The sequence below is a fragment of the Nycticebus coucang genome, chromosome 12 (assembly GCF_027406575.1).
Source record: "Nycticebus coucang isolate mNycCou1 chromosome 12, mNycCou1.pri, whole genome shotgun sequence".
Taxonomy (NCBI): domain Eukaryota; kingdom Metazoa; phylum Chordata; class Mammalia; order Primates; family Lorisidae; genus Nycticebus; species Nycticebus coucang.
Genome location: NC_069791.1, coordinates 108138291 through 108163866, shown reverse-complemented (window position 1 = coordinate 108163866; position 25576 = coordinate 108138291). Strand labels below are relative to the sequence as shown.

At 48.0% G+C, this 25576-nt stretch overlaps 2 protein-coding genes across 17 annotated transcripts in view; one reads left to right on the top strand and one right to left on the bottom strand.

Annotated features, from left to right (window-relative positions):
• DEXI (Dexi homolog) overlaps nucleotides 1-25576 on the top strand; it is an 86571-nt gene that overhangs the window by 2546 nt on the left and 58449 nt on the right. For 2 of the 4 annotated variants that reach the window (XM_053554143.1, XM_053554142.1), the window contains exon 2: nucleotides 13477-14124. The exons of 1 other annotated variant lie outside the window; for it this stretch is intronic. Coding sequence is in view for 1 of the 3 variants with exons in the window: in XM_053554142.1 (XP_053410117.1) it covers nucleotides 13477-13810 (334 nt within the window). In the remaining 2 variants the exon portion in view is untranslated. Of the gene's footprint in view, nucleotides 1-3818; nucleotides 6724-13476; nucleotides 14125-25576 lie in introns of those variants that run through there. One more of the 4 variants, XM_053554144.1, reaches the window with a different exon arrangement.
• CIITA (class II major histocompatibility complex transactivator) overlaps nucleotides 14280-25576 on the bottom strand; it is a 52828-nt gene continuing 41531 nt past the window's right edge. For 12 of the 13 annotated variants that reach the window (XM_053554126.1, XM_053554124.1, XM_053554122.1 and 9 more), the window contains 7 exons: nucleotides 24377-24457; nucleotides 23673-23765; nucleotides 22026-22112; nucleotides 19829-19912; nucleotides 19589-19672; nucleotides 18777-18874; nucleotides 14280-18220 (listed from right to left, as the gene is read on the bottom strand). In XM_053554126.1, coding sequence (XP_053410101.1) covers nucleotides 18799-18874; nucleotides 19589-19672; nucleotides 19829-19912; nucleotides 22026-22112; nucleotides 23673-23765; nucleotides 24377-24457 — 505 coding nt within the window. In that variant the 3' untranslated portion in view covers nucleotides 14280-18220; nucleotides 18777-18798. Of the gene's footprint in view, nucleotides 18221-18776; nucleotides 18875-19588; nucleotides 19673-19828; nucleotides 19913-22025; nucleotides 22113-23672; nucleotides 23766-24376; nucleotides 24458-25576 lie in introns of those variants that run through there. The other variant, XR_008373149.1, reaches the window with a different exon arrangement.

Here is a 25576-nt window from a genome sequence, read left to right as displayed (position 1 = left end):
GCCCTCCTGGCACCTGGGGAGGAAAACAGTAGGTACTCAAGCAAGATAATCAGATTTTTTAAGAGCTGCAAAGCCATGTAAGAAAGACAGGGGTTTCCCCTATAGTGTTTGCTGCTGTGTCTTCAGCACTTAGAACAGCACCAGGCATCTGGTTTAAACATCTCAAGCAGGTGAAACAGGAGACTACAGATGAGCTGGTTTAGTTAGGGAGGTCAGAGAAGGCTTCTCTGAGGATTTGACACGTTTGAGCTGGGCCCTAGTTTGATAGAAGGAGGCAGACATGAAGATGCAGAGAAAAGCCATTCAAGCAGAAGGACCCACTAGTGCTAAGACCTTCGGGTGGGCTCTTCCAGCATCTAAGAAGAGGCCAGCGTGGCTAGAGAGCAGCCCCGTCAGCAGGATGTGTGGGGGTCACACCAAGAGGGGCTGGGAGGCCATGACCAAGAGCACTGGAATGCCATTGAAAGGTTTGTGGTAGGGGAGGACACTATCCAATTCCCATTTTGTGAAGATGACCTTGGCAGTTATGGGCAGAATGGGCTGAAGGGGCAAGAGTGGAAGGAAGGAAGCCAGGTAGGAGGCTGTTAGTTGTCCAAGCCAGAGGTAACAGAAGCTTGGAAAAGACAAGATTAGTGAAGATAGAGAAACGCATAGAATTCTTATCAGACGTTAAACCTATGAGATCCATTCAAAATCTGTTTGAGTACTGATTTAATACCATTCCTGGTTTTAGGCCCCTTGTATATTCCCTCATTCAGTCATTCAACAAATGTTGGTCCTGCCTGTTCTTCTGCCAAGCCATGAGCTGGTCCCTGAAGATCTCAAGATAAATCCCTGTCTTCAAGCCAAGCATTTGACTTTCAAGCAGTGTAACTTGGTGAAAAACGTCTTATTTTATCTCTTTACCATATAAACAGAAACACTTCCCCTTCCAAATGAAAACATTGGCATATTCTGAACTGAAAACCAAAGCCCAAATGCTTCAACATATTTTGCAGCAAACGCTGTTTGAGCAGAAACACCAGGAAGTATCTCTCAAGGACACCCTTGTAAAGCTCTTGGAATCATACGGCCCGGCCCTGGGAAGTGGGGACCTGGGGCTGTGAGACAGACCTAGGCCTGGGGGAGGACGGGGGCCATGCACAGCATTCCTTCCTCTCCAATCCCAAATCCAAGCCAAGGAGGCCTTGGCCCCACGTGCCCAGGAAGCCCAGTCCCAAGGGATGTGTTGGGGGATGGCCAATGGCAGGAAAGCCTGTGAGAAAGATCCCAAGATGACCTAATGGGACCTTATCTCTGGGCCCCTTTCCATAAGCAGGGGAACATAAGTAGTCAAATCTTGCTCTCTTTCACGGTTCTCATATGGTTACTTGCGTTCTGCACAAATCAATGCAGTGACTCTAAATTCAGATTATCTGGGTTCAGAACCTAGACTAGCTGTGACCTTGGGCATGCTACTTAACCTCTGTGCTTCAGTTACTACTGCTATAAAATAGGGAGATAATGAAACTCTCCCTTCTTATTAATAGATATAATGGGAAAATGTGTACACACAGACCCCTGTGAATGCTGCACCTACATTCATGCATGAATATTTAGATCCTATGATGAGCAAAAGAGGACTGGCTGCCTGAGTGCCAGGGAAATCCTAGTTTGGCCTACCTGGGAGAGATTTCCCACCTGCCTTCCCAGCCCCAGGACCCTTGGGACACCATTCCCACTGCTCTGTGGTTCTCAGGGCACCAGATTCAGAGCTCTGGAGAACTGGCTCTTCATTTTCCTAGAGTGTTAATTATTGCTCAGGAACAGGGATTGGGAATGGGGAGGAAGGGCCACTGAGCTAGCCGGGAAGCCAGGGAGCATTCTCAGGTCCCAGCAGTTGTGGTACAAAGGCAGCTCAGCTGGGTTGGTTTGTCCCACTTCTTAATGAAAGTGGCTGGTGCCTGCCAGCCTCCTCTTGGCACACAGGAGGGGTTGTGGGAGAGGAGCTGTCCACGGCTACAGACACAGACACTGGGGACTGTCGCTGCCAGAGTCAATATGGCCTGGCCTGTTGCAACTCAGATTTGGAGCTAAGGGTAACCACACTCAGTGGTCTGTCTTGTTACATGGTTTCGCCTCATTTATCTCCCGACTGGTACCTGCCCTCATCCCTCCTTGCCAATCTGTGGCCTCTGCTATCAGCAGAACACCCAATAGGCATGTCGCTGCCCAGCTTAGAAACCCAAACCTTCCATGAGGACATAATCAGACTCGAACTATGGGAGATCTATAGGCAGGTGTCAGGGCATATACAAGAAACCAGACCAGGAGGCTGTGGCTGTCATCCAGATGAGAGACACACAGTGGTGGCATGACAGGCAGGGGCACCTGTAGGCCTGGCTGACTCTACAGCTGTGTTCCTGACATGAGGCCCACCCAGAAGGGCATGGCCACAGAAATATGCCAGTGCTCACTGCCTCTTGGACAGGAGAAGACTCCAACATGTCTCTCAAGACAGTGAGATGTCAGGGACCCCACTCCCTTGGCCCTGAGTTATACAAACTGGAGATCTCAGCCAAGAAACAGGCAGGACTGACACCACGCCCTCACAACCCTCGTGTGTATTTTGCCAAACTAAGAAAGTGAGACCTATTGACTTTCATTATTTCTGGTTGATCAGCTGTCTTTCTCCCCACAGCTTCCGAAAGTGTAGTCTGCTTTTGAGAAACCTAAGATAATGATAAGGGGGACGGATATTTTTATCCCTATCTCACAAATAAAAACTGAGACCCAGATGGCAAAATGACGGGCCAAGGAAATAAACCCAAGTAGGACTCCCAGCATGGTGTCTTGCTACAACAACAAGGTTTGACGGGGCCTCTAGTGAGGGTCTCCCAATCCTTAACCTCGGAATACCAACTCACAGTTTGTACCAGGCCAGTCTCATATGCACTCTTCCTCCTTATTTCTGAATTTTTTTAATTTCTCATGTCAGAAAAGTAAGTAGGGAACAAAGAATTCCCATGTACCCTTCACCTAATGCATCAATTGCACGAGTTAACATTTTGCTTATGCACAAAATGCGTGTTTTCTCTTTTCTTTGTATGTAAAATATGCACATATGTATGTATATACACAGTGCATATGTGTATAATTATTTATCGAGCCATTTGGAAAAAAGAGGTATAGGCTTTATGCTCTTTTACTCCTCAATATTTGAGTCTTTATTTCCTTAGAACAAGAACTTATTTATATACCAGTAACCATGAAACAGTTGTCACAATCAGCAAATTTAACTTAATATTGTGCTATGACCAATCTAATCTACAATATCATTCAAGTTTTATCACTTGTCCCATTGTGTCCTTTAGTGAACAAGAACAAAGCGAGCTGAGGTCCAGGATCGAATCAGATCACCGTTCGTATTAGCCTTCTTCAGTTTGGAACAGCTCCTCAGCCTGTCTTTTTATCTTTTGTGATGTTAACATTTTTGAAGAGTACAAGTCTGGTGTTTTGTAGACTGTCTCCCAATTTGGGTTTGTCTGGTGTTGATTCTCAAGGTTAGATTCAGAGGACATGTCTCGGCAGAAATACCACAGAAGCAAGTGTATGTCCTTCTCAGTACATGTTACGGAGAGACGCGTGCTGTCTGTCCCATTCTTGGTCATGTTAACTTTGATCACTTGGCTTAGGTGGTGTCTGCCACATCTCTCCACTGTTAAGTTACTATGTTTCCCTTTATAGTTTAAGAGGAAATATTCTAGCCTTAGTGTTTCGTTTGGAAAAAGTTTACTTTGTGAAAAACTTTTTATTTTATTATTATTTTTTTTTTGTAGAGACAGAGTCTCACTTTACCGCCTTCAGTAGAGTGCCATGACGTCACAGGACTCACAGCAACCTCCAGCTCTTGGGCTTCCGCGATTCTTCTGCCTCAGCCTCCCGAGCAGCTGGGACTACAGGCACCCGCCACAATGCCTGGCTATTTTTTGGTTGCAGTTCAGCCGAGGCTGGGTTTGAACCCGCCACCCTCGGTATATGGGGCTGGTACCCTACTCACTGAGCCACAGGCGCTACCCAAAAAAACTTTTTAAGAATTAGAGACGGGGTCTTATTATGTTGCCCAGGTTGGCTTTGAACTCCTAGGTGTTAAGTGATCCTCCCACTTCAGCTTTCCAAGTAGCTGAGAGTAAAACGGGCTTCTGCTAAGTTTCACAGGCTAGAGGTATCCATCTGGAGTTAATGATTTCATTTTCATTGTATTTTTAACGTCGCCTTCTGTTTATGACAAATTATGTTTGTTTGTTTTTAATTCGCAATAGTGATATAAAGGTTCCTTTTAAATATTTGAGTTTTAAAAAGTGCTGCCTGTCCTATTTAAAATGCTAAGTAAATAATAGTCCAGGTGGTTCTTGGATGTAGCCAGACGTGGATAAAGGTGTTTGGCAAAATGCCGTTCTCTGGAAGGCCTTATGGAGTCTTGGTGTTACAGGCCATCGTGCCCAACTTCTCCTCTTCTTTGTGAATTTATTTTAAAAAGAGTTTTTATGTCACTGTAAAGAGAAAACTATTACCACTTGGTATGGAAAAAAAGATAGTGAGTGCCACAGTTGTTAAGTTTTGGCCAAGTACTGAAGCCAGCTAAGGACCGAGGGCCCATATGACCTGTTCCCTCTTTGTTGAAAAGAGAGCTTCGTCACTGCCAGGAGATAAAGCTATACCAGCACCAAACTGGAACTTTCTCCTTTAAGTAATCATAAGGATCAATCAAGAACTGAGAAGTGAATCACTTGTTCACTGAGTATGTGGCCACATCCATGTACCCACTAAAATTGTTGCCTTAGAGGCTTTGGAGTCAGATACATTTTATTTTAAATCTTAGCTCCACCAACACCTCTGACAAGTGACTTCACCTCCCCAAGCCTCAGTCTCCTCTGTAAAATAGGGATAACAGCAATAACTGCCTATAGACTTGTGCATATTATTTTTTGAGACAGGGTCTCACTCTCTTGCCCAGACTAGAATGCAGTGGTATCATAGCTCACTGTACCCTTAAACTCCTCAGTTTAAGTGATCCTCCTCCCTCAGCCTCCCGAGTAGCTGAGTAGCTAGGACTACAGGTGTCCGCCGCCATGGCTGGCTAATTTTTTTTCTATTTTTGTAGAGACAGGGTCTTGCTCTTGCTCAGGCTGATCTTGAGCTCTTGACCTCAAGCCATCCTCCTGCCAAGTATCTAGGATTATAGGCACGAGCCACCAAGCCCTGCTTGTGCAAATTATTAATAGATGGAATGGGATGGTGGATGGCATGTGGTCACTGCTTAATTAATGATGTAGTCAGTGTTCATGGTGTGGCAGACCTAGAGGGGCTCCAGCCCAGGAAGCCCTTCCCCTTTCCTAGGGCACCCTTACTCTTGACAGCCAGTCACCAAAGAGGGTGTGTCTATGTGGGCAGCCTTTGAAGCAGATTAAGGGTGGGGATAATTGGTACCCTGTGAGTCCAGAGTGATGCGGTACCTCTCAGCTGTGATCCAGTGTCCCAAGCCTGGGGTGGATGGAGCTTATGCCAGTAAGACTTCATTCTTGGGATTCTTTCCTGGCAGGGGGCTTGGCTGGGTGGTTAAAAATAACTGCCTTTCCCACCTCTCACATCTCCATAGCTTCCCCTGAGCTTCAGTGATGCTGACTGAGCAGGATTGCATTAGACAAGGAGGGAAACTGAGGCTTAGGGAGGTTCCATGACTCACCCCAGATACCCATCTATGAGGTGACAGTGTTGGGCCTCCTGGCTACACACCCTGTCCCAGGGAGGCAGTGAATACATGGTGGCAGGAGCCAGAGGGAGATGGGCTTTCAGGGCCCCTGAGGCCTCCTGAACATTTACTACTTTCCCCTTTTGACTGGCTTCTGGCTCAGTTTTGCAGGCCAGGGGTATCGTGCTAGATTAATGGTTTCATTTTCACTGTATTTTTAGCATTGCCTTCTGTTTATGACAAACGATGGTGGTTTGTACTCATGATAGTGACATAAATTCTAAGTAAATCATAGTCCAGGTGGTTCCTGGGTGTGGCCACACTTCAATGAAAGTGTTAGGCAAATGCTACCCCTCGAAAGGTCTCACAGAGTCTTGGGCAGTGACCAGCCAGAGGCACATTGTGTGGACCAAGGGTCTTCACAAAGAAATGAGCAGTGGGTTTCTAAAAGGCAAGGTCTTCAGAGCAGGGAAAGTGCTGCTGCTTTCAGAAGGCCCTGGCCCTGAAAAAGCTTCACTGGACTATTGATTTCCACTTGGGAACAGGTGGGGATAAGGAGGGACAGAGGCACCATGTACTGGGTATTACCAGGCACTTAACTGAGATTAACTGCACATGGAGGGGACATCGTCCCCATTTCCAGATGAGGAAATAGGCCCAGAGAGATTGGGTGACTTGCCTGGGGTCAAACAGTGAGGAAGGGATAAGCTGAGATTAGCCCAGACATGCTGATTCCAGAACTTACTCCCAGGGAATAGGACAGTGGGCCGCTGAACTGCAGGAAAGAATCCCCAGAGCATCACCCACCAGCTCCTGTAAGATGCTAGGGCCGTTTTCTCACTTAAGCCAAATTCTGAACCAGGCAGCTTCTCTGCAGAGATATCGAGCTGAGACATTGCTCCTTAAAGTGGATCGAGTACTGACTATAGGAGCAAGCCAGTCAGGCACTCAATCTGCATAACGCCAGGCAGTGACCTGGAATGAAAGGTTAGGGTTTCAGAAAGAAAAGAAAAAAGAAGCTAGGCGGCGCCTGTGGCTCAGTTGGTAGGGCGCCAGCCCCATATGCCCAGGGTGGCGGGTTCAAACCCAGCCCTGACCAAACTGCAACCAAAAAATAGCTGGGTGTTGTGGCGGATGCCTGTAGTCCCAGCTACTCGGGAGACTGAGGCAGGAGAATCACCTAAGCCTAGGAGTTGGAGGTTGCTGTGAGCTGTGTGAGGCCACGGCACTCTACCAAGGGCCATAAAGTGAGACTCTGTCTCTACAAAAAAAAAGAAGCTAAAAGTTAATGAATTGTCTGTCATGCTTAAATGGTATTAGAAAGCTGGGGAACCTACTGCCATGGATTTTATGAGCTATATCTCTAGGGTGCTTTTCAGCCTGGCACTCCTCATGCCTGGGAGGAAAGGGTGCTCAGAGGAGTTGAGGCTTTGAGGCCAGACCACAGGTTCAAGTCCTGGCTCTGCCATTTATGACCTGTGAATTTGCATAACTTACTTAACCTCTCTGAGCTCCATCTGAAATGCAAGGATAATGGTCCTACTTGGCCCTACCTCCTAGGGTTGTTTTGAGGAATAAAGAAGCTAAGACATGAGTAGTCAGTACCAGATGAATATAAAGTACATGCTTAATAAGTGTATTGTCACAATTTTCATTTGGAGGTTTGCCAACACTCTAGTTGCAAGTCGAAGGAATGAAAGGATTGATCCCTAACCGCTCTGCGGGTGACGGATGAAAGCTGACCTGTGTCCCAGGGCATCCTCTAGCCATAGACACAGAAACCTGAGATCCTGTCTCTGTCCTCAGCTCACTCTGTGACTTTGGACAGAAATCACTGCCCTCTCTGGGCCCTTTCATTCTCAGCAGTGGGACACTGGGATCCACTTGGATCAGGGTCTCTCAAACCTTACACAACATTGTCAGCATTTTTTGCTGTATCTGCCTAACACCTGAACTAGTATTAATATAGTTGGTTTTCTTTTCTTTTTTTTGCAGTTTATGGCCAGGGCTGGGTTTGAACCAGCCACCTCCAGCATATGGGGCCGCCGCCCTACTCCTTTGAGCCACAGGTGGTGCCTTCTTTTCTTTTTTTTTCCCCAAGACAGAGTCTCATTCTGTTGCCCAGGCTAGAATGCCATGGCATCAGCCTAGCTCACAGCAACCTCAAACTCCTGGGATCAAGCAATCTTTCTTCCTCAGACTTCTGAATAGCTGGGACTATAGGCACCTGGCTGTTTTTTTTTCTATTTTTAGTGGAGACAGGATCTTACTCTTGCTCAGGCTGGTGTCAAACTCCTGAGCTTAAGCTGTTACACCCAAGAATCAGTGTCCCCAATGACCACACGAGAGAGCCAGACACCGATGCAATCACACGAGGGTGTTCATTCAAGCTTGGGCCTGGGCTGTCGGCACCCCCAGACGCAGCTGGGACCGAGAGCCCCATGCTCGCAGCACGCAGGGTTTTTATGAGGGGGATATGGGGTGAGGGGTGTGGGAAGCAACGTGTGGCCCTTGGATTGGTTATTTCTTGTGCCTATACTAGAGTTTAAGGCTTATTGGGTTGGGGGAGGGGGATGGCGGAGGCACTTCAGGAGATAGAGACACATTCTGGGAGATAGGGAGGGGTGTGGTTTACTAAAAAACAAAACTAGGAGAAACGAAACTGAGGTTATAGTGATAACCTATAGGGATGCATTCTGGAAGATAGGGAGCTTTCAGGTTTTCTAAAAATGGAGGATGAAAACTAAAAAAAAAAAAATGGAGGATGAAATCCAAAAAAAAAGCCCAAAATGGTGTCATGGCGTCACTGGATCCTTCAAAGCGATCCTCCCACCTTGGCCTCTCAGTGCTAGATTACAGGCCTGAGCCACTGCACCTGGCCAGTTGTTTTCTTTAAATTGGCTTCTTTGTTTGTTTGTTTGTTTATTATAGAACAGAGTTGAACAGTCTCAAGTCTGTTCCCCAGGTTAGAGTGCGGTGGCCATCATAGCTCACTATAACCTCAAACCCCTGGGCTCGAGTGATCCTCCTGCCTCCCAAAGTGCTGGGATTACAGGTGTGAGTCATCATGCCTGGCTCAGCTCTTTTTTAAATGAAATAATTTTTTTTTTCTTACAGAGTTTCACTTTGTCACCCTCAGTAGAATGCTGTGGCATCCCAGCTCACAGCAACCTCCAGCTCTTGGGCTTAGGTGATTCTCTTGCCTCAGCCTCCCAAGTAGCTGGGACCACAGGTGCCCGCTACAACGCCCAGTTATTTTTTTGTTGCAGTTTGGCCGGGGTGGGTTTGAACCCATCACCCTCGGTATATGGGGCCAGCGCCCTACTCACTGAGCCACAGGCGCCGCCGTGTGTGTGTGTGTGTGTGTGTGTGTGTGTGTGTGTGTGTGTGTGTCTCTCAAGCAGCTAAGGCACCAGCCACATACACCTGAGCTGGCGGGTTCGAATCCAGCTCAGGCCTGCCAAACAACAATGATGGCTGCAACCAAAAAATAGCTGGATGTTGGCGGGCGCCTGTAGTCCCAGCTACTTGGGAGGCAGAGGCAGGAGAATCACTTGAGCCCAGGAGTTGGAGGTTGCTGTGAGCTGTAATGCCACGGCCCTCTACCCAGGGTGACAGCTTGAGGCTTCGTCTCAAAAAAAGAAAAGAAAGAAAGAAATGCTTTAAAAAGAGAGAAACCACCAGAAATGGAAACCTGGCATCACATGCCATAAATAGGTGACCCTACAGGTAACCACAATGAAAACAGAGGAATTCAGCTGGGACTTTGTTCAGGCCGCTGTTAGTAGTCACAAGGATTGGGGTGGAATGAGTTCCTCACTGGCTGATATTTTATCGTCTCTAAAGCCCTGGACACACAAGTCTGAGATGGGCTTAAGGACACCACCACCACCACCACCCCCAACCGGGCTTAGTGATTGCTACAGTGAGTACCCATGAGGATAACTCCGAATAAATAATTCTGCTCCAGGTTGCAGGACACCAGGCAGCTCTTGGAAGACATTAGCTATGTCTGCACTTCCAGCCTGGGGCCAAGAAGGCTCTGGAGGCAAATGAAGACCCCAGGCAGGCTCTGCAGGTAGAAGGTGCCAGGTGCCAGGTCAGCATGCCCAAAGTGAGTGGAGGGAATGGTGAGGTACCTGCTGCCTCTGCTATAGGCTCATGGCACACAGTAAGAGCTCAGGATTCCCATCATTATCACTAAACCAGTGCCAGCTTCATCTCTCACAGTTGTGCAGCTTTAGGCAGATCACTTGGATTCTTGGAACCTCAGTGTCTTGGCCTTTCAATTGGAGAGATGCACATTTCTCAGCAGGAGAGTCCTGTTCTCTTAGGTGGCCCTTAGAGATGGAGATGGGAGCATTTTAGTTGTCACAGTGTCTGGGATTGCTACTGACATTTTTAATGGTCAGGCCACAAGGATGCTGTTAAACATGCAGTGCCCAGAATAGTCCCCCATATCTAAGAATTGTCCTCACCCAAATGTCAATAACGCCCTGTTACAAGCTGGGCACCTGTAGTGTATACCTGTAGTCCCAGCCAGTCTGAGACTCCCACCACTTCAAGGCAGACATAGGAGGACAGGGTTCAAGTCCAGCCTGGGCGACATAGTAAGACTGTGTCTCTTTAAAAAAGTGGTGCCCTCACCTAATCTTCGATAAACCAAACAAGAGCATACCTTGGGGGAAAGACTCCCTATTCAATAAATGGTGTTGGGAGAACTGGATGTCTACATGTAAAAGACTGAAACTGGACCCACACCTTTCCCCACTCACAAAAATTGATTCAAGATGGATAAAGGACTTAAATTTAAGGCACGAAACAATAAAAATCCTCCAAGAAAGCATAGGAAAAACACTGGAAGATATTGGCCTGGGGAAAGACTTCATGAAGAAGACTGCCATGGCAATTGCAACAACAACAAAAATAAACAAATGGGACTTCATTAAACTGAAAAGCTTCTGTACAGCTAAGGAGACAATAACCAAAGCAAAGAGACAACCTACACAATGGGAAAGGATATTTGCATATTTTTAATCAGACAAAAGCTTGATAACTAGGATCTATAGAGAACTCAAATTAATCCACATGAAAAAAGCCAACAATCCCATATATCAATGGGCAAGAGACATGAATAGAACTTTCTCTAAAGATGACAGACGAATGGCTAACAAACACATGAAAAAGTATTCATCATCTCTATATGTTAGAGAAATGCAAATCAAAACAACCCTGAGATATCATCTAACCCCAGTGAGAATGGCCCACATCACAAAATCTCAAAACTGCAGATGCTGGCGTGGATGTGGAGAGAAGGGAACACTTTTACACTGCTGGTGGGACTGCAAACTAGTACAACCTTTCTGGAAGGAAGTATGGGGAAACCTCAAAGCACTCAAGCTAGACCTCCCATTTGATCCTGCAATCCCATTACTGGGCATCTACCCAGAAGGAAAAAAATCCTTTTATCATAAGGACACTTGTACTAGACTGTTTATTGCAGCTCAATTTACAATTGCCAAAATGTGGAAACAGCCTAAATGCCCACCAACCCAGGAATGGATTAACAAGCTGTGGTATATGTATACCATGGAATACTATTCAGCCATTAAAAAAAATGGAGACTTTACATCCTTCGTATTAACCTGGATGGAAGTGGAAGACATTATTCTTAGTAAAGCATCACAAGAATGGAGAAGCATGAATCCTATGTACTCAATTTTGATATGAGGACAATTAATGACAATTAAGGTTATGGGGGGGGAAGCAGAAAGAGGGACGGAGGGAGGGGGGGTGGGGCCTTGGTGTGTGTCACACTTTATGGGGGCAAGACATGATTGCAAGAGGGACTTTACCTAACAATTGCAATCAGTGTAACCTGGCTTATTGTACCCTCAATGAATCCCCAACAATTAAAAAAAAAAAAAGTGGTGCCCTGTTGAACAATACACTTTACATGTTTAACAAGTTGAGTGCCCCAGGGCCACGATGTTTTAATATGAAAATAGAATAAAGACTTCAAAACAAAATGATCCTTTCGAAGTTAATGATAAATTTATTATTTTTTATTTTGTGTGTGAGTTATATGCAACTCACACAGGGCTTGAATCAATTTTTATACTGTACCTCATATGATTTGTATGTGACATACTTAATAGAATTTGTTTCTGAGAATTGAGTCATTCCACAAGTATTTACTTATATCTGGAGTGGACCTTCGGTGGTCCTAGATGACAACCTCTGAATCATACCCAAGTGTGTGTAAAATGTCATGTCACCGCATACTATGGTATAGATTTTAAGGGGAAACACGCAATCAGAAGTTATGGTAAAGGGCGCTGGCCACATACACCAGGGCTGGTGGGTTTGAACCCAGCCCGGGCCTGCTAAATAACAGTGACAACCACAACAAAAAAAATAGCCGGGGGTTGTGGCAGGCTCTTATAGTCCCAGCTACTTGGGAGACTGAGGCATTGCTTAAGCCCAAGAGTTTGAGGTTGCTGTGAGCTATGACACCACGGCACTCTACCAAGGATGACATAATGAGACTGTCTCCAAAAAAAAAAGTTATGGTAATCAAAGAACACAGTCCAGCACTCATGGCATGCTTGGGTGGGCAGCTGGAGCAGGGCAACAGGAGGAGGGGGGGATGTGCCTATTGACAGCAGGAAAAAATGAGAAAAGGTTTTACAGCTTCACAAGGCCTCAGGCTCAAAACTAGCATGAGTTAAATACAACTCATGTGACAGTTAATGGGTTAGTATACAATTTCTATTTGATGCTCAGTGAAGTTTGTAGAGGGAATAGTCTGAGCTCGTAAGGATAGGCTCAGACCTGAGTGGAGCAGGACTTCTGGGGGCTGTAAGGGGGTTGGACATGCAGAGACCTGGTACCCAGGCGGACACAGAGAAGGGAATGGGGAATGGGGAATGGGGACCTTCCAAGGGAGCAGGCCTTGGAGATAGTGCCATGTCCTGGGAGGAGGAGCTGTGTGGGGCTTCTGAGTAGTTTAGCTGTGGCCAGAGCCTTCCTAAGGTTGCAGAGAATTTTCCAAGCAAGATGGGAGGTGCTACCAAGCTCTACTCAGCTGCCTTTGAGCCTCACAGCAGCCGCAGACCCTGGGTGACCTTTGAGCAGACTGCACCCCTTCTCTGTGCACCAGCCACCCTTCTCCCTCCCAATAGACAGGATAGTTCTTCCTCCCCTGTGGAAAATTGCACTAGTTCTCCAGCCTGGGTTCCCCAGTTTGACTGGGGTCTGGGGACATGGAATAATCCAGCAATCCAGAGACTGGGAAGTCTTCCCCCACCTCTTGAATTCCGTAAACCACCGGAAGCCACAGATTTAGGCTGGAAATATTTTTTCCACAATTTTTATTACAAACTCTTTTTAAGCCAGGTGTGGTGGCTCACACCTGTAATCCCAATACTCTGGGAGGCCAAGGCAGGTGGATCCTTTGAGCTTATGAGTTGAAGACCAGCCTGAGCAAAAGCGAGACCCCGTCTCTACTAAAAATAAAAAAAAAACCACTGGCCGGGTGTTGTGGCGGGCACCTGTAGTCCCAGCTACTTGGGAGGCTGAGGCAAGAGTATTGCTCAAGCCTAAGAGTTTGAGGTTGCTTTGAGCTATGATGGCATGACATTCTACCCAGGGTGACAGAGTGAGATTCTGTCTCCACAAAACAAAAATCTTTTAATGAATTTGCCTTATTTCTGCCAGTAACTGCCCTTTTTCCTTCTTCTTAGGCTTTTTCCCCTCAAATGCTTTGTGCCAACAGAGAGGTTCCTGCCTGTACCCAGTAGGGTGGAAGGAGAGATTGGGACTGAGTGCCTGTCCCCAGAGAAGGGGGAAGCCAAGGGGAACTTGAAGACCTCATTGGCCTGCAGGGTCCCACAGATGGCCTGGCCTTGGCTTGTGACTCTGCAGCCACGATGGGTGTTTACAGGAACCCAGCCAGAGTTTGCCTCCCTGCTCTTCACCCCCAACTGCACCTGCTTCCCCCACTTAACCTTCGGAGAGGACACTTCAAGCCGCAGACACACACAAAAGCGACTCCCAGCGCTGCAGGATGCCAGTTGAGCCTTAAGCCCGGCTGGGTGAGCCTGAGGCTGGTCTTAGATGCGGTCCCTGTTTCAGGGAGTGACTCAGAAGGAAAAGCAGCTGGGAAGCTACTGAAGGCTGAGGGTAGGGTTTGGAGTTCTTCGTTTCAAGTTGCTTCTTCTTCATCAAGTTGGCAAAACTCAGACATCGTGCTGGGGAGAGCTACGTTGCTCTCCTGGCTGGAAATACTTTTCTGAAAACGTGAGTGGTGTGAATACTTGATTTTGATAAACCTGTAAAAGCAATACTTAGGAGGCTGACTTCTTTTGATTAAAAAGTGTATGCAACTCCAACCCCTGAGGGCCCTGCCTTATTTTTTCCCTTTGACATTTGGGGAATGGGTTCTTATATAGAACATCATGGTTGGCAAAGAGAAGAAGAGTCAGGACTTTCCAAGTTGGAGACCTGGCAGGGTTTGGAGACTACCCCACCTAGGCAGGCATAAGAGTCCTACACTGCCCCCCGCCCAGCTCCCACAAGCTCAGCAAGCCAGGGGACAGCTTTCAGAGTGTGGTGGGGAAAGCCTGGTGGCCAAACTGGAAACATGGCCTGAATCCCATAGAAGTTGAAATGTATATCCCCTGTGCCAGGTACATGATAGACCTTTGTTAAAGATGAGAACGAGGGAGGGAGGGAAGGAATAAATAAGTGAAACTGGGTCAGCTTGCAGTTTCATGGGGAAATGGTAATCCTCTCCAGTCAAACAGAACACTTGATCTGCAAAGCACCTTCCCATACATACCAAGTTAAGCAAGGTTCTCATGATTAACTCCATTCCACAGGTGGGACTGCGGTGTGGGAGAGGACAGGTGCGGCAGAATCCTAGCGGAAAGACAGTAGGAGTGCCACTTGTCTCCATGTGGTTCTAAGGAAAGGGATGATAAGAAATATGAAAAGAAGACACTTGAAAGGCCCAAGGGGAAAGGTGTGCATGGAATGGGGACATTTGTGTCAGGAGAGAGGCCTGAGGGGAGAGACGAGGGCTCAGAAGGCACATGGTCGTGGGACCCTGCCGCCACACCCTCAGTCCTCTGAGCATCGCTTCACTGTCCATTATACCATGCCCATGCCCACAGAGAGATCCTCCAAAGCAGTCAGAGGTCTAGTTAACACCTTGATTCCTTCCTTTCTGGGGGTGTGACCTATAAATGTCACTTAAATCTGTAACATGGGGACAGTAATTTATTCTTATGATGACTTCATGTTCACTCTGAACTGATGAGGCTCTACACCAGGACTCACAGCTTAGTAAACAGAGTCCAGACTAGTTTGCAGCCCCCAGTCATTCCCACATCTGGGTGCCTTTGTACAGTGCACAGACTGCTCAACCATACCTGGCAACCCTTTTTTGAGACAGAATCTCACTTTGTCACCCTTGGTAGAATGTCGTGGTGTCATAGCTCACAGCAACCTCAAACTCGGGCTTGAGCAATTCTTTTCCCTCAGCCTCCCAAGTAACTGGGACTACAGGCGCCCACCACAATGCCCAGCTGTTTTTACAGATGGGGTCTTGCTCTTGCTCAGGCTGCTCTCGAACCCTTGAGCTCAGGGCAATCCATCCACCTCGGCCTGCCAGAGTCCTAGGATTACAGGCCAGAGAGATTTATTTTTTTTAATTTGCTAAAATAGAAGACTCACCAGGGCAAGAACATCTTATTCGCCACAGTGTACTCAGTACATATTTGTAGAATGAAAAAGCAAAGTTATAGTGAGGATGATTCATTATGCATTTATTATTGAGCACGTACTATGTACACACACCTTGCTGGGTGCTGAGGGCACAGCAGTGGACAAAGCAGACAAGTCCCCTGCCCTTTACAGCTCACAAACCTGGGATAAGAGCAAATGTTGCACAAATAAGTGTGAAAAAGATAGAAGATTGAAGAGTGGAGGCAGAGGGGTATCTGCATTTAGTAGGGTGGTCAGGTAGGCCTTCCTGAGATGTCCTCTAGACCGAGTTCTGAAGAATGAAAAGAAGCCAGCCATGTGAAGAGCTGGGAGAACACTTACAGCAGAAGCAAGAATAAAACACATGAACATGTGTAATAATGCAGCTAATGCATACTGACCTCCATGTCAGCCACTGTTTCTCAGTGTATTAGCTTATCAAATCTTCACATAATCCTAGGAAGAAGGTACTGTGGTGCCCATTTTACAGATGAGGAGATTGAGGCACAGAGAAGTAACTTACATGAGTAAATGGTGACCGGGCCACTGAGCCTAGGCAACCTACCTAAGAGTCTGTGCTGTTGACTCCTGGACTCTCATCCCTCTCCTGGAGGAGCTTAGCATGATGCACACAACAGTCATATTTACTGCTATTTATGAGCACTCAGTAGCTCCCTTGCACTGTGATAAGTGCTTTGCATGTATCAACTCATTATATAAGTGGTAGCTCTCATTAAAGGTCATCACTGTGAATAACTAGCCTCTGATCTTATCTCATCATCTCCAAACACACCAAAAGCATTGGGTACAGTAGTATCTCCCTGGCTTATGGGGTTGCCATTCCCTGCCCTGGGAAGAGACCAGGTGCTCACAAATTGGGGTCCCATGTACTCCACAGAGTCTATGAATGCAGGGACACCCTGAGAGTTTGGATTTACAACTGAAACCAGGTGGCAACACCTGATACCTTTTGGAACCAGGCAAGGCAGAAGACACCTGCCCCTACCTGGGGACTAAGGTCTGAATCCTTCACACCTTCTGATTCTCAGCTCTTGTGTGCTGGGAAGAGGGGCAGAGTGTGGAAACCAGGCTGATCCTGTGGGCATGTGGGCTGGCATGCCAGAGCTGAGCGAGCAGCTCCCCCTGCCAGCAGGCCACAGTGAGCTGCCTCACTCCGGGGGCTCTGGATAGGCAGGCCACCCCCAGGCAAAGACCAGCACTGAGCTGGCCTGGCTGAGTAGAAAGCAGAGCTACCAAGTCTCTCTTGGGCTCACTGCATCCAGGGCAAGACTCCAATATGGCTAAGAAGTAGCTTCCAGGACAGAGCCTCATGTCAGAGGAAGAGGAAAACAGTCCCCTTTGTACAGCCCACTGTACTTCAACCTTCTGACCCCCAAACAATGAATTTTCCACTGAATCTTAGGAAGCCACAGAGAAAATCCTTTCAGAAAAGATAGGTCTTGGGCCAGGGTGGACTCTGCCATGTGTGTGCATGTGTGTGTGTGTGTGTGTGTGCACATGTGTGGTGATGGGGGTGGGTAGGAGAGGGGCAGCCTGGTCGCACTGGCCAACAGAATAAGGCTGAAGTGGTAGTGTGACTTCTAAGCCTAGTCATCAAGAGGATACTACTCTCTTGTGGTCTCTCTCTCTCTTTTACCCCTTGCCTTTCTCTCTCTTGCTGTCTCTCTCTCTCTCTCTTTTTGGGTGATTGCCCTTCAACCCAGCCACCATGCCATGAGGAAGCCCAAGCTAGGCCGCATGCAGAGGGAACTGAGGCCTCCCAGCCAATAGCCACCATCATGTCAGATCTATAGGGGAGCAAGTCTCAGATGATCCCAGCCTGCCCCTTTCATTGCCCCAGCTGACAGTGAGAGGGACAGAGATGAGTTGTCCCCACCAAGCCCTGCCCAAATGACAGGTGTGTGAGCAGAATAAATGTGTGTATTGTTTTAAGCCACTACATTTTGGGGTACACATTAGACGTCCAGGACAGCAGGTGCCCCCAAATGGTAATCATGGTATAAATTCAAACACTGGACCTGCCTGTGAGGTTAAATGAAACATTTGTAATGTAGTGAAAAAAGACCCAGGAAACAAAGCTATGGTTCCCTTCTGTCCCCTTGCCACTCCCCTTCCCTTAGTGTACCCTTAGCTGTTAAGGCCCAGTGCATCAGCCAGGCCTGGCTTTGGTCTCAGCCAACAAAGTTAGTGCAAACAATGAGTCCCACAGACAAAAGCAGCTGCCACAGAACCCAGCCTGTTGTGGTCTGTGGTCTGGGGAGTTAGCAGGCCGGCAGCTGTCCACCAGTGTCTTCAGAGCGCCAAGTATGCCCCGTCAGGTGTCTGGACGGACAGCAGCATGGAGAAGGGCTTTCTCACCAGGTTGGCAGGGGCTGGGGCAGAAAGGTGGCTGCCTCAGTTCCTCACTCTGGCCTGGCAGTGGCTGTCTGGAGTGTCCTGCAGGAAACACCTCAGGGCTCTTGGGTGGACTGCAGCTGTCACTGGGCACCTGTCCATCAAGGCCCTGAGGAACCTGGAGCGGAGCTTGTGTCTGTCAGCAGAGCAAGATGTGATCTGTTCCACAGCAGGCAGTGGCCAGCCCTGAGCTGGCAGGCACTGGGTGCCAGGATGCTGATGCTCCTGGTATACAGCCCAGAAAATGGCTGTGTCCAAAAGTACCCAGTTCAAGGTCCAGCACAGTCAGAGTCCTCAGAGAATGTGCTGTGGGGGAGGGAGTCAGGAGAGGGAGGTAAGGCAGGAGGCTTGGAGCAGGGGGGACCTAGATACCTGTCAAGGCAGGGGTTGGGAGGAGCAATGGAATGAAAGGGGGATCAACAGGTGACAGCACAGTGTGGGGTGCACAGGGCTAGGGGACAGTCATCTTCATAGTTAAAGGCAGGGAACTTGTAGAGCAAGTTACTAAGAAGATGAATCCGGGGCAGTGAACAAATGGAAACAGCACCAAGAAAGGCTTGGAAGTCCCCAAAGGAAGATCTTCCCAATGCTACAGACATGGACGGGTGACCTATCTGATCTTTCCCTTGGTCTCTAAGCCTGACCACAAGTAGGACCCTCAGGGACCAAGTCCCCAAAGCCGGGAGGACACCTCCACTAAGCCCTGTGCGGAGACAGGGGAAGCTCCCTGTCCTCTGGAAGATCCCAGAAGCCAGTCCCTAAGGTAGTCAGCCCAGTGTGGCCCATTCTCTGTGGATACCATCTTCCCAGGGACTGTCCCCAGGGCTCCTGTGGTTCTCCCCTCCATAGCCCACCCAGTTACCTTGTTTGGGGCACAGCTGGGATCACCTCAGACTGATCCGGGAGTCCAGTTGTTTCAGGTGTTCCTGGACACCAAATGGGATGGTGGGTGTCCACATGCTACAAGGAAGGCATGGGACACAAAGCCCAAGTCAGAGGAGAGATGTGGCCTGGAGCTCCAATAAAGCTGCTCCCAAATTCCTCCTCCCACCCAGCCTATATCCTTGGGGACTTCCCACCTGGCAGGACGCAGATTGGTGTGGGGTCTCAAGGAAGGCAGAGGCCTAGGAACCCGGAGAACCCTTTCTGGTTCTGCTGCTGACTTGTTCTGTGACTTCAAAGAGCTTAGTTAACCTGCTCTGTGCTTTATTTGCCCCATCTATAAAATGGACCTTATAAGACCCACCCCATACACCTCAGAAGATACCGGTGATTAGTATCTTCTGACATGAAAGTGCTTCAAACAGTACACATCATAATGACTTAATAAAAAATGAGTTTGAGCCATATGAAACTGCCAGTTTTATAGGTCAAAAATAGCTAGATGTAGGCAATTTTATGTGGTTCACCCTAACATAGCATTTATTGAGCATTTTTCTGTTCTAAGAGCTTTATATGCTCTTGACTAATTTAAACCTCATGAAACCTCTTGGGCTATACATTATTATATCCTCATTTTATACATAAAGAAACTAAGTCCAGAAGGTAAAGTACATGCTTGCCCAAGGTTGTACTTTGGTGAGGAGAAAAGCAGGATTTGAGCTACTAGGTCACATGCTGAGCCACATGCCAGCAGACCCTGGCTTTCCATCCACTAGTGCTGCCCTGACTTACGCCAGTGTCTTCACGTGAGGGCACTTCCGAAGGCTGGCGGCAAGCTGCTGGGCCCCGGCGGCCGTGAACTTGTTGTACTGGACACTGAGGAGAAAACCCATCCTGAGGCCTGGCCCTTGGGGCTACCCAGCTCCTGCCCAAGACCACCAGCCACTCAGCCCCTCCCATGGTGTCAGGGAGAGACCTACAGTCTCTGCACACCCTGGGCCCAGCCTCCCAGTGCTGAGACCCCTCACTCACTCCATCATCCGGAGGGACACCATGTCTGGAAGCACCCGAGCCAGGCTCTCGGCCCCCACATCGCAGATGCAGTTATTGTACAAGCTGCCAGAAACAGAAGCCAGGGGAAGGGCTTGAGGCTGCTGGGGGGTGGTGAGGGCCCAGCAGGATTCACACCCCCACTAGCTCACTGCCCCATTTTACAGAGGGGCAAACCAAGGCCAGGGATTTGAGGCCACTTCTCTGTGGTCACACAGTGGGTCCAGAGAAGCAGAAGGACTAAAAGGATGTCATTTTCCAGGCTGACAGTCTGGAAACCCTGCAGAGAACAACTTCCCAAGTTCAAATCCCACCTCCGCCTCTTATGGTCTGTGTGATCTTGGGCAAGGTACTCAACTTCTATAAGACTCAGTTTGAGTCAAGGAATTGGAAAGAAGAGTAAATGAGTTACTGCTGGTAAATTACTCCAGTGCACCCTAACACCTAGAATGAACGTGTGTTAACTCAGGTTATGACCACAAAACAGGAGCAGTTTTGAGAGTCGTGAGAGTTACCATAGAGTTACCATAACTCTCTCCCCCAGTTAGGAAGGAAGAGAAAAACCCAGAATCTCTGGGCCAACTTGAGTTTCTGAGGTGTACTCACAACTACCATTAGTAGCAGTGAGAATAGCATGATGACTGGCACCAAGCCGACTTCCCCTGTACACTCATCACCAGGCATCCTTCTCACAGGCCAGGTGCTGCTACAGCTCTGATTTCAGGGCCGTGACGTTGCTGTGACTCAGCCTCAGAGCTGCACTGCAGGGCTGCCATAAAAGCACTGGGTCTACACTGCTGCTAAGTGGATTCAGGTTAAACTCTCGTCCTGAGGGTGGTCTTCCGATCCAGAAGGTCCTTCCTCCCCTCCGAAGGCTCTGACCATATTTCAGGGATGCCAAGTTGCATGTGCCCCCATGTGGCTATCACTGAGATCAGGACATGTCTCAGAGCCAGATTCTGTCCAATCCTACTTCTCCATTCTTGGTGAAAAACCTACAGATGGCTCCCCTGGCTCAGAAAGGCCTCCCTCTGTGATATGAACTCTGCTGACCTCTCCCACCTCATGTCCCACCCTCTGTCCCCATTTACAACAGAGATGCTCAGGAGCCTAGCCCTTCCCTGCTCAGTGCCTTGGCACTTGCTCTTCCCTCGTCTTAGAACACTTTCCCCCTAGAGCTTCCTACAGAAGAATCACCTTCCCAGGGGTGCCCTGATCTCTCTGTCGAATTTCATACTCTCTGTTGTACCCTCCTAGGTCTTGTTAGTTTACCTTCCAGCATAAATTGCTATTTTAAAATATTTTAGTGATGCATGTGTTTATTTCTTCTTGTTCAAAACTTGAAAGTAAGTACCACATCCATTGTGCTCATGGCTGTATCTCTGGTTCTGGCCCATGGTTCCTGTTAGAGAATATCAGATGCCTTTTACAACTCCGGGGGATGGAGTGCCACCAATCACATAAACTACCAATTGTGCAGTGCACAACCTCTACAGCTGCACAAGGTGGTCCTGGCTGGAAGGGTACATGAATTGATGCATCAGTGGAGATAAATAAGATGCCGCCTTTCCTGGGACTTTGACTCTGGATGTGAAGAGGGCTGGGGTAGGGAAAGGAAGTTCTTTCCAGTCTGGAGAGTCAGGAAGGAGAGCTGGTAATTCTGAGTTGAGCGGCTGGGGCTCTCTGATTGGAACTCAGTTCTCTCAGTAGTCTCTGGTACCACACCAGGCTAGGGCTAGAAATAACTCAAAAGCAAGACATGCTATACCAAGGGCCAGCAGAAGGTGGCAGTATAAGCACTGACCAGTGTGGGAGAGCACGGCTGCTAGTCCGTGGTCAACATTCCACAAGCCACCATCCCAGACTCCAGAAAAAGTTTGGTCTCACCTTTCCCTGGGGAAAGAGGACCAAAATGTATTGCCCACCAGGGGCCAGCACTGTGCTAAGTACCTTACATGAGCTATTGGGATGGTTCCCTGTTTTCCAGATGAGGAAATAGGCTGTGAATGAACAGCACCTTGTGCAGAGTCTCTTTCCTGGATCCTGCTAATCTTATTCAGGGTTGTGATGATCACTTGTAGGGTCCCAGGGTCAGAACACGAAGTCAACATGAGATAGCACCCTGCCCTCCCCAACCAGCCAGCTCTGCACCTGACCAGTGACTGGGGCCCCCGCTCACCTCAACCTAAGGAGGGACGCAGCAAGGGAAGGCAGGGCCTCAGCCAGCTTGCAGGCACCCACGTCAGTGATGCTGTTCTGGGACAGGCTGCAAGGACACAGTAAGGGGGAGGGCTCAGGACCAAACGGGTCTGCCCCACTCCCTACCAGCATCCGTCCATTCACCCTTCCATCCATCTGCCCCAGCCCAGGCAGAGTCGGAAAACTCTCCTTCCTCACAGAGTGGCCCACAGAAGCAATGTGTAACAATTAACCTTGAGAATCCTGGGTAATACACTGTGACTAATGCTATCGGTAAATTTGCACTAACTCTTAATAAATAAAAGGATATTCCAGGCTCGGTGCCCGTAGCATAGTGGTTACAGCAAGTGGTTACAGCACCAGCCACATACACCAAGGCTGGTGGGTTTGAACCTGACCCTGCCCAGCTAAACAACGACAACTGCAAACAAAACGGCTGGGCGTTGTGGTGGGCACCTGTAGCCCCAGCTGCCTGGGAGGCTGAGACAAGAGAATTGCTTAAGCCCAAGAGTTTAAGGTGGCTGTGAGCTGTGACACCACCACACTCTACCAACAGGGACATAATGAACTCTGTCTCAAAAAAGAAAAGGATATTCCATCCTGTGGCCAAACGGGATGATGGGAGTGAGAATGTCTTATAATTTTATAGCATCCTCTCTTTTCCCCCTGGACCACTTTTCAGCACTGTAATTAAATAAGTGTTTGTGATATTTGTTCAATGGTTGTTCCTCCCTCAAGGCTGAGGGCTCCCTGGGGAGAGGGGCTGTGTCTGCTCTGTTTGTTACTGTATCCCTGTGCTTAGAATAGTGCCAAGCACACAGTAGGTGCTCAGTAAATACTTGAAAAGGGGAGAAAAAGAGGGAAAGAGGAGACAGGAGAGAGGACTAAGAGGTGGAATCCAGCTCTCTCCACAGTTTCCTAGAACATTAAAAATTACTGGAGAAGTCTCTGTGTCCTACAATCAAGGAAATTTCAAAGTGAATCCTGGTGAATTCTGTGCCATCCCGACCTCCGTGATGAGAGGCGGTGTGGGAAGATTGTGATACCCTCCAGGTTCAGTAAAAAATCATGTTGACCTCCTGCATCTTACCCATTTTCTTTTCTTTCTTTCTTTCTTTTTTTTTGTGGTTTCTGGCGGGGGCTGGGTTTGAACCCACCACCTCTGGCATATGGGGTTGGTGCCCTACTCCTTTGAGCCGCAGTCACTGCCGCCAATAATTCCTAATCTACTTCCACTTCACCCCCAGTATGATTTTCTGTCACTAAATTTTAATTTTCATTACTGTATACTTTATAATGAGGGTATAAAGTTTGATTGGTCATTGTGTCTCCTCACTAGAATTTAAAATCCCTGAGGTCGAGAGATCTATTTGTTTTGTTTAAAGCTGGGTCTTCAGGGTCTAAGATAGTGCCTGCACATAGTAGGTGCTCCTTAAATATATGTTAATTTAATTAATAAATGTTTGAATGTGTGGATGATTAAATAAAGGAATGAGTGGTTGGATGAATGAATAATTGAATGGTAAGATGGATGGCTGATTGCACAGATGAGTGAATGGAGGAATAAAAAAACCAGCTGGACTTTGGGGGCCAGATGTGGTAGGAAGGGCAGGCCCAGACTACTCACTTAAGGGTTTCCAGGGTCTTCAGTTGAGGGAAGATGGCTGAGAGCTGAGCGACACCCTCGTCCCCAATCTTGTTCTCATTTGGCGAATCCAGGCTGCAGGTGGAATCCGATGGAGATGGTTAGCCAGTGCCTGGGAAGCCACCTGCCCTTCCTCCCCCCCAGGCCTAGATGCAGCACAGGCAGCCATCCCACTGCTGAGCCATGGAGGTCAGGGCTCAGTCACTTGAGGACACCAACTGCCCGGCCAAGAGCAGGACCTAATGCCTGGAATGGCTGGCACTGGAATGCCTGGTTTACTTCTTAAGCGCCCCACAAGCCTGGAAAGCTTCCTCAACCTCTTGGAACCTCCACTATGAGGTGGGATCATGCCCCCGCCTTGTCTCCCCACCCACCCACCCAGAGCAGCAAATGAGACTGTGAAGGGAAAGAATTTCAAAGGTCACTGAAGGATCCAAAACTTTTTTGTTATTGTGGATTCCCATCTGCTGTCCCTTCCCTGCAGTGGGGTCATCTGATCATTCCATTGGCCATGCAGAGGAAGAGAGAGAAAGGGACAAAGAGAGAACTCTTCTCTTTGCATATGCCTTTGGGGCAGGGCTTGGGGTTGTGAAAATCTAGAGAAATTTCTTGGAAGGTTCACAAGTAAAAAACAAAACAAAACAAGAACCTAGAGATGGAGGGGATGGTGCCAGGTCTATACTCACTCCAGATGCTGAAGGGAAGAAAAGGCTGTGAGAATCCTCACCAGTCCGGGGAAGGCCTGGGGGCCTGAGTTGGGGCCCAACCTAGGAGGCAAAGAGCAGGGTAAGATCCCAGAACAGTTGTGGCCCCTTGATTCAGCCACAGAGTGGGGCAGAGATGGGCGCAGAAGCCAGGACCAGTCTGGGGTCTCCTCCCCTTTCCTGCTTTCCTATCGCTTATCCCCCTACCTGCCAAGTGGGACCCCCAACCCCTTTTGCCTGGGAAAGATTTCTCAAAACCCTTTCCCCATGAGGCCAGCTGGGCCTCTAATGTCTAAACAGGGAGCCAGTCCCCCAAATGCCAGTTGAGGACCGTGGCAAGTGGTAGCCAGATGTTTTACTTGTCTTTTCTTTCTTTCTTTTTTTTTGAGACAATCTCACTTTGTCACCCTTGGGAGAGTGCTATGGCATCATAGCTCACAGCAACCTCAAACTCTTGGACTCAAGTGATTCTCTTGCCTCAACCTCCCAAGTAACTGGAACTACAGGCACTCGCCACAACACCCAGCTATCTGGCTGGCCTCCAACTCCTGTGCTCAGGCAATCCACCTGCCTTGGCCTCTGAGAATGTTAGGACTACAGGCTTGAGCCACCGCTGGCCTTGTCTTTTCATTTTAATAACAGAAAGAGCCTTTGTTGAACATTTATTATATATTAGGCACATGCAGAGAGCTTTAATCAGCTTAGATCTCATTTAATTCTCACAACTCTGAGCAAAGGGCTCTTTTTACCCACATTTTATATACGGGGAAACTGAGGCACAGAGAGGTTAAATAGCTCACACAAGGTCATACAAGACCAGGCTGAACAAATGAGAAAAATAAGGACAATGAAGGATTGTTTTGTTTCAAAAATATGGTTAAAAATATGCAATGTAAAGACCTGTCTTTTATTCTAAAATTATTTGATAATTTTTTGATATTAAAATGGTCTTTTTTTTTTTTTTGCAGTTTTTGGCCAGGGCTGGGTTTGAACCCGCCACCTCCAGTATATGCGGCCCGTACCCTACTCCTTTGAGCCACAGGCACCACCCTAAAATGGTCATTTTTTAATAAAAATTATGGTGCCAGCAATGGTTACCATACTGTTATTTGTTTGTTTGAGTAAAACATACTTGATAAAATGAAAAGATGGTAACTGCATAGTGACCCAAATTTATTCTGA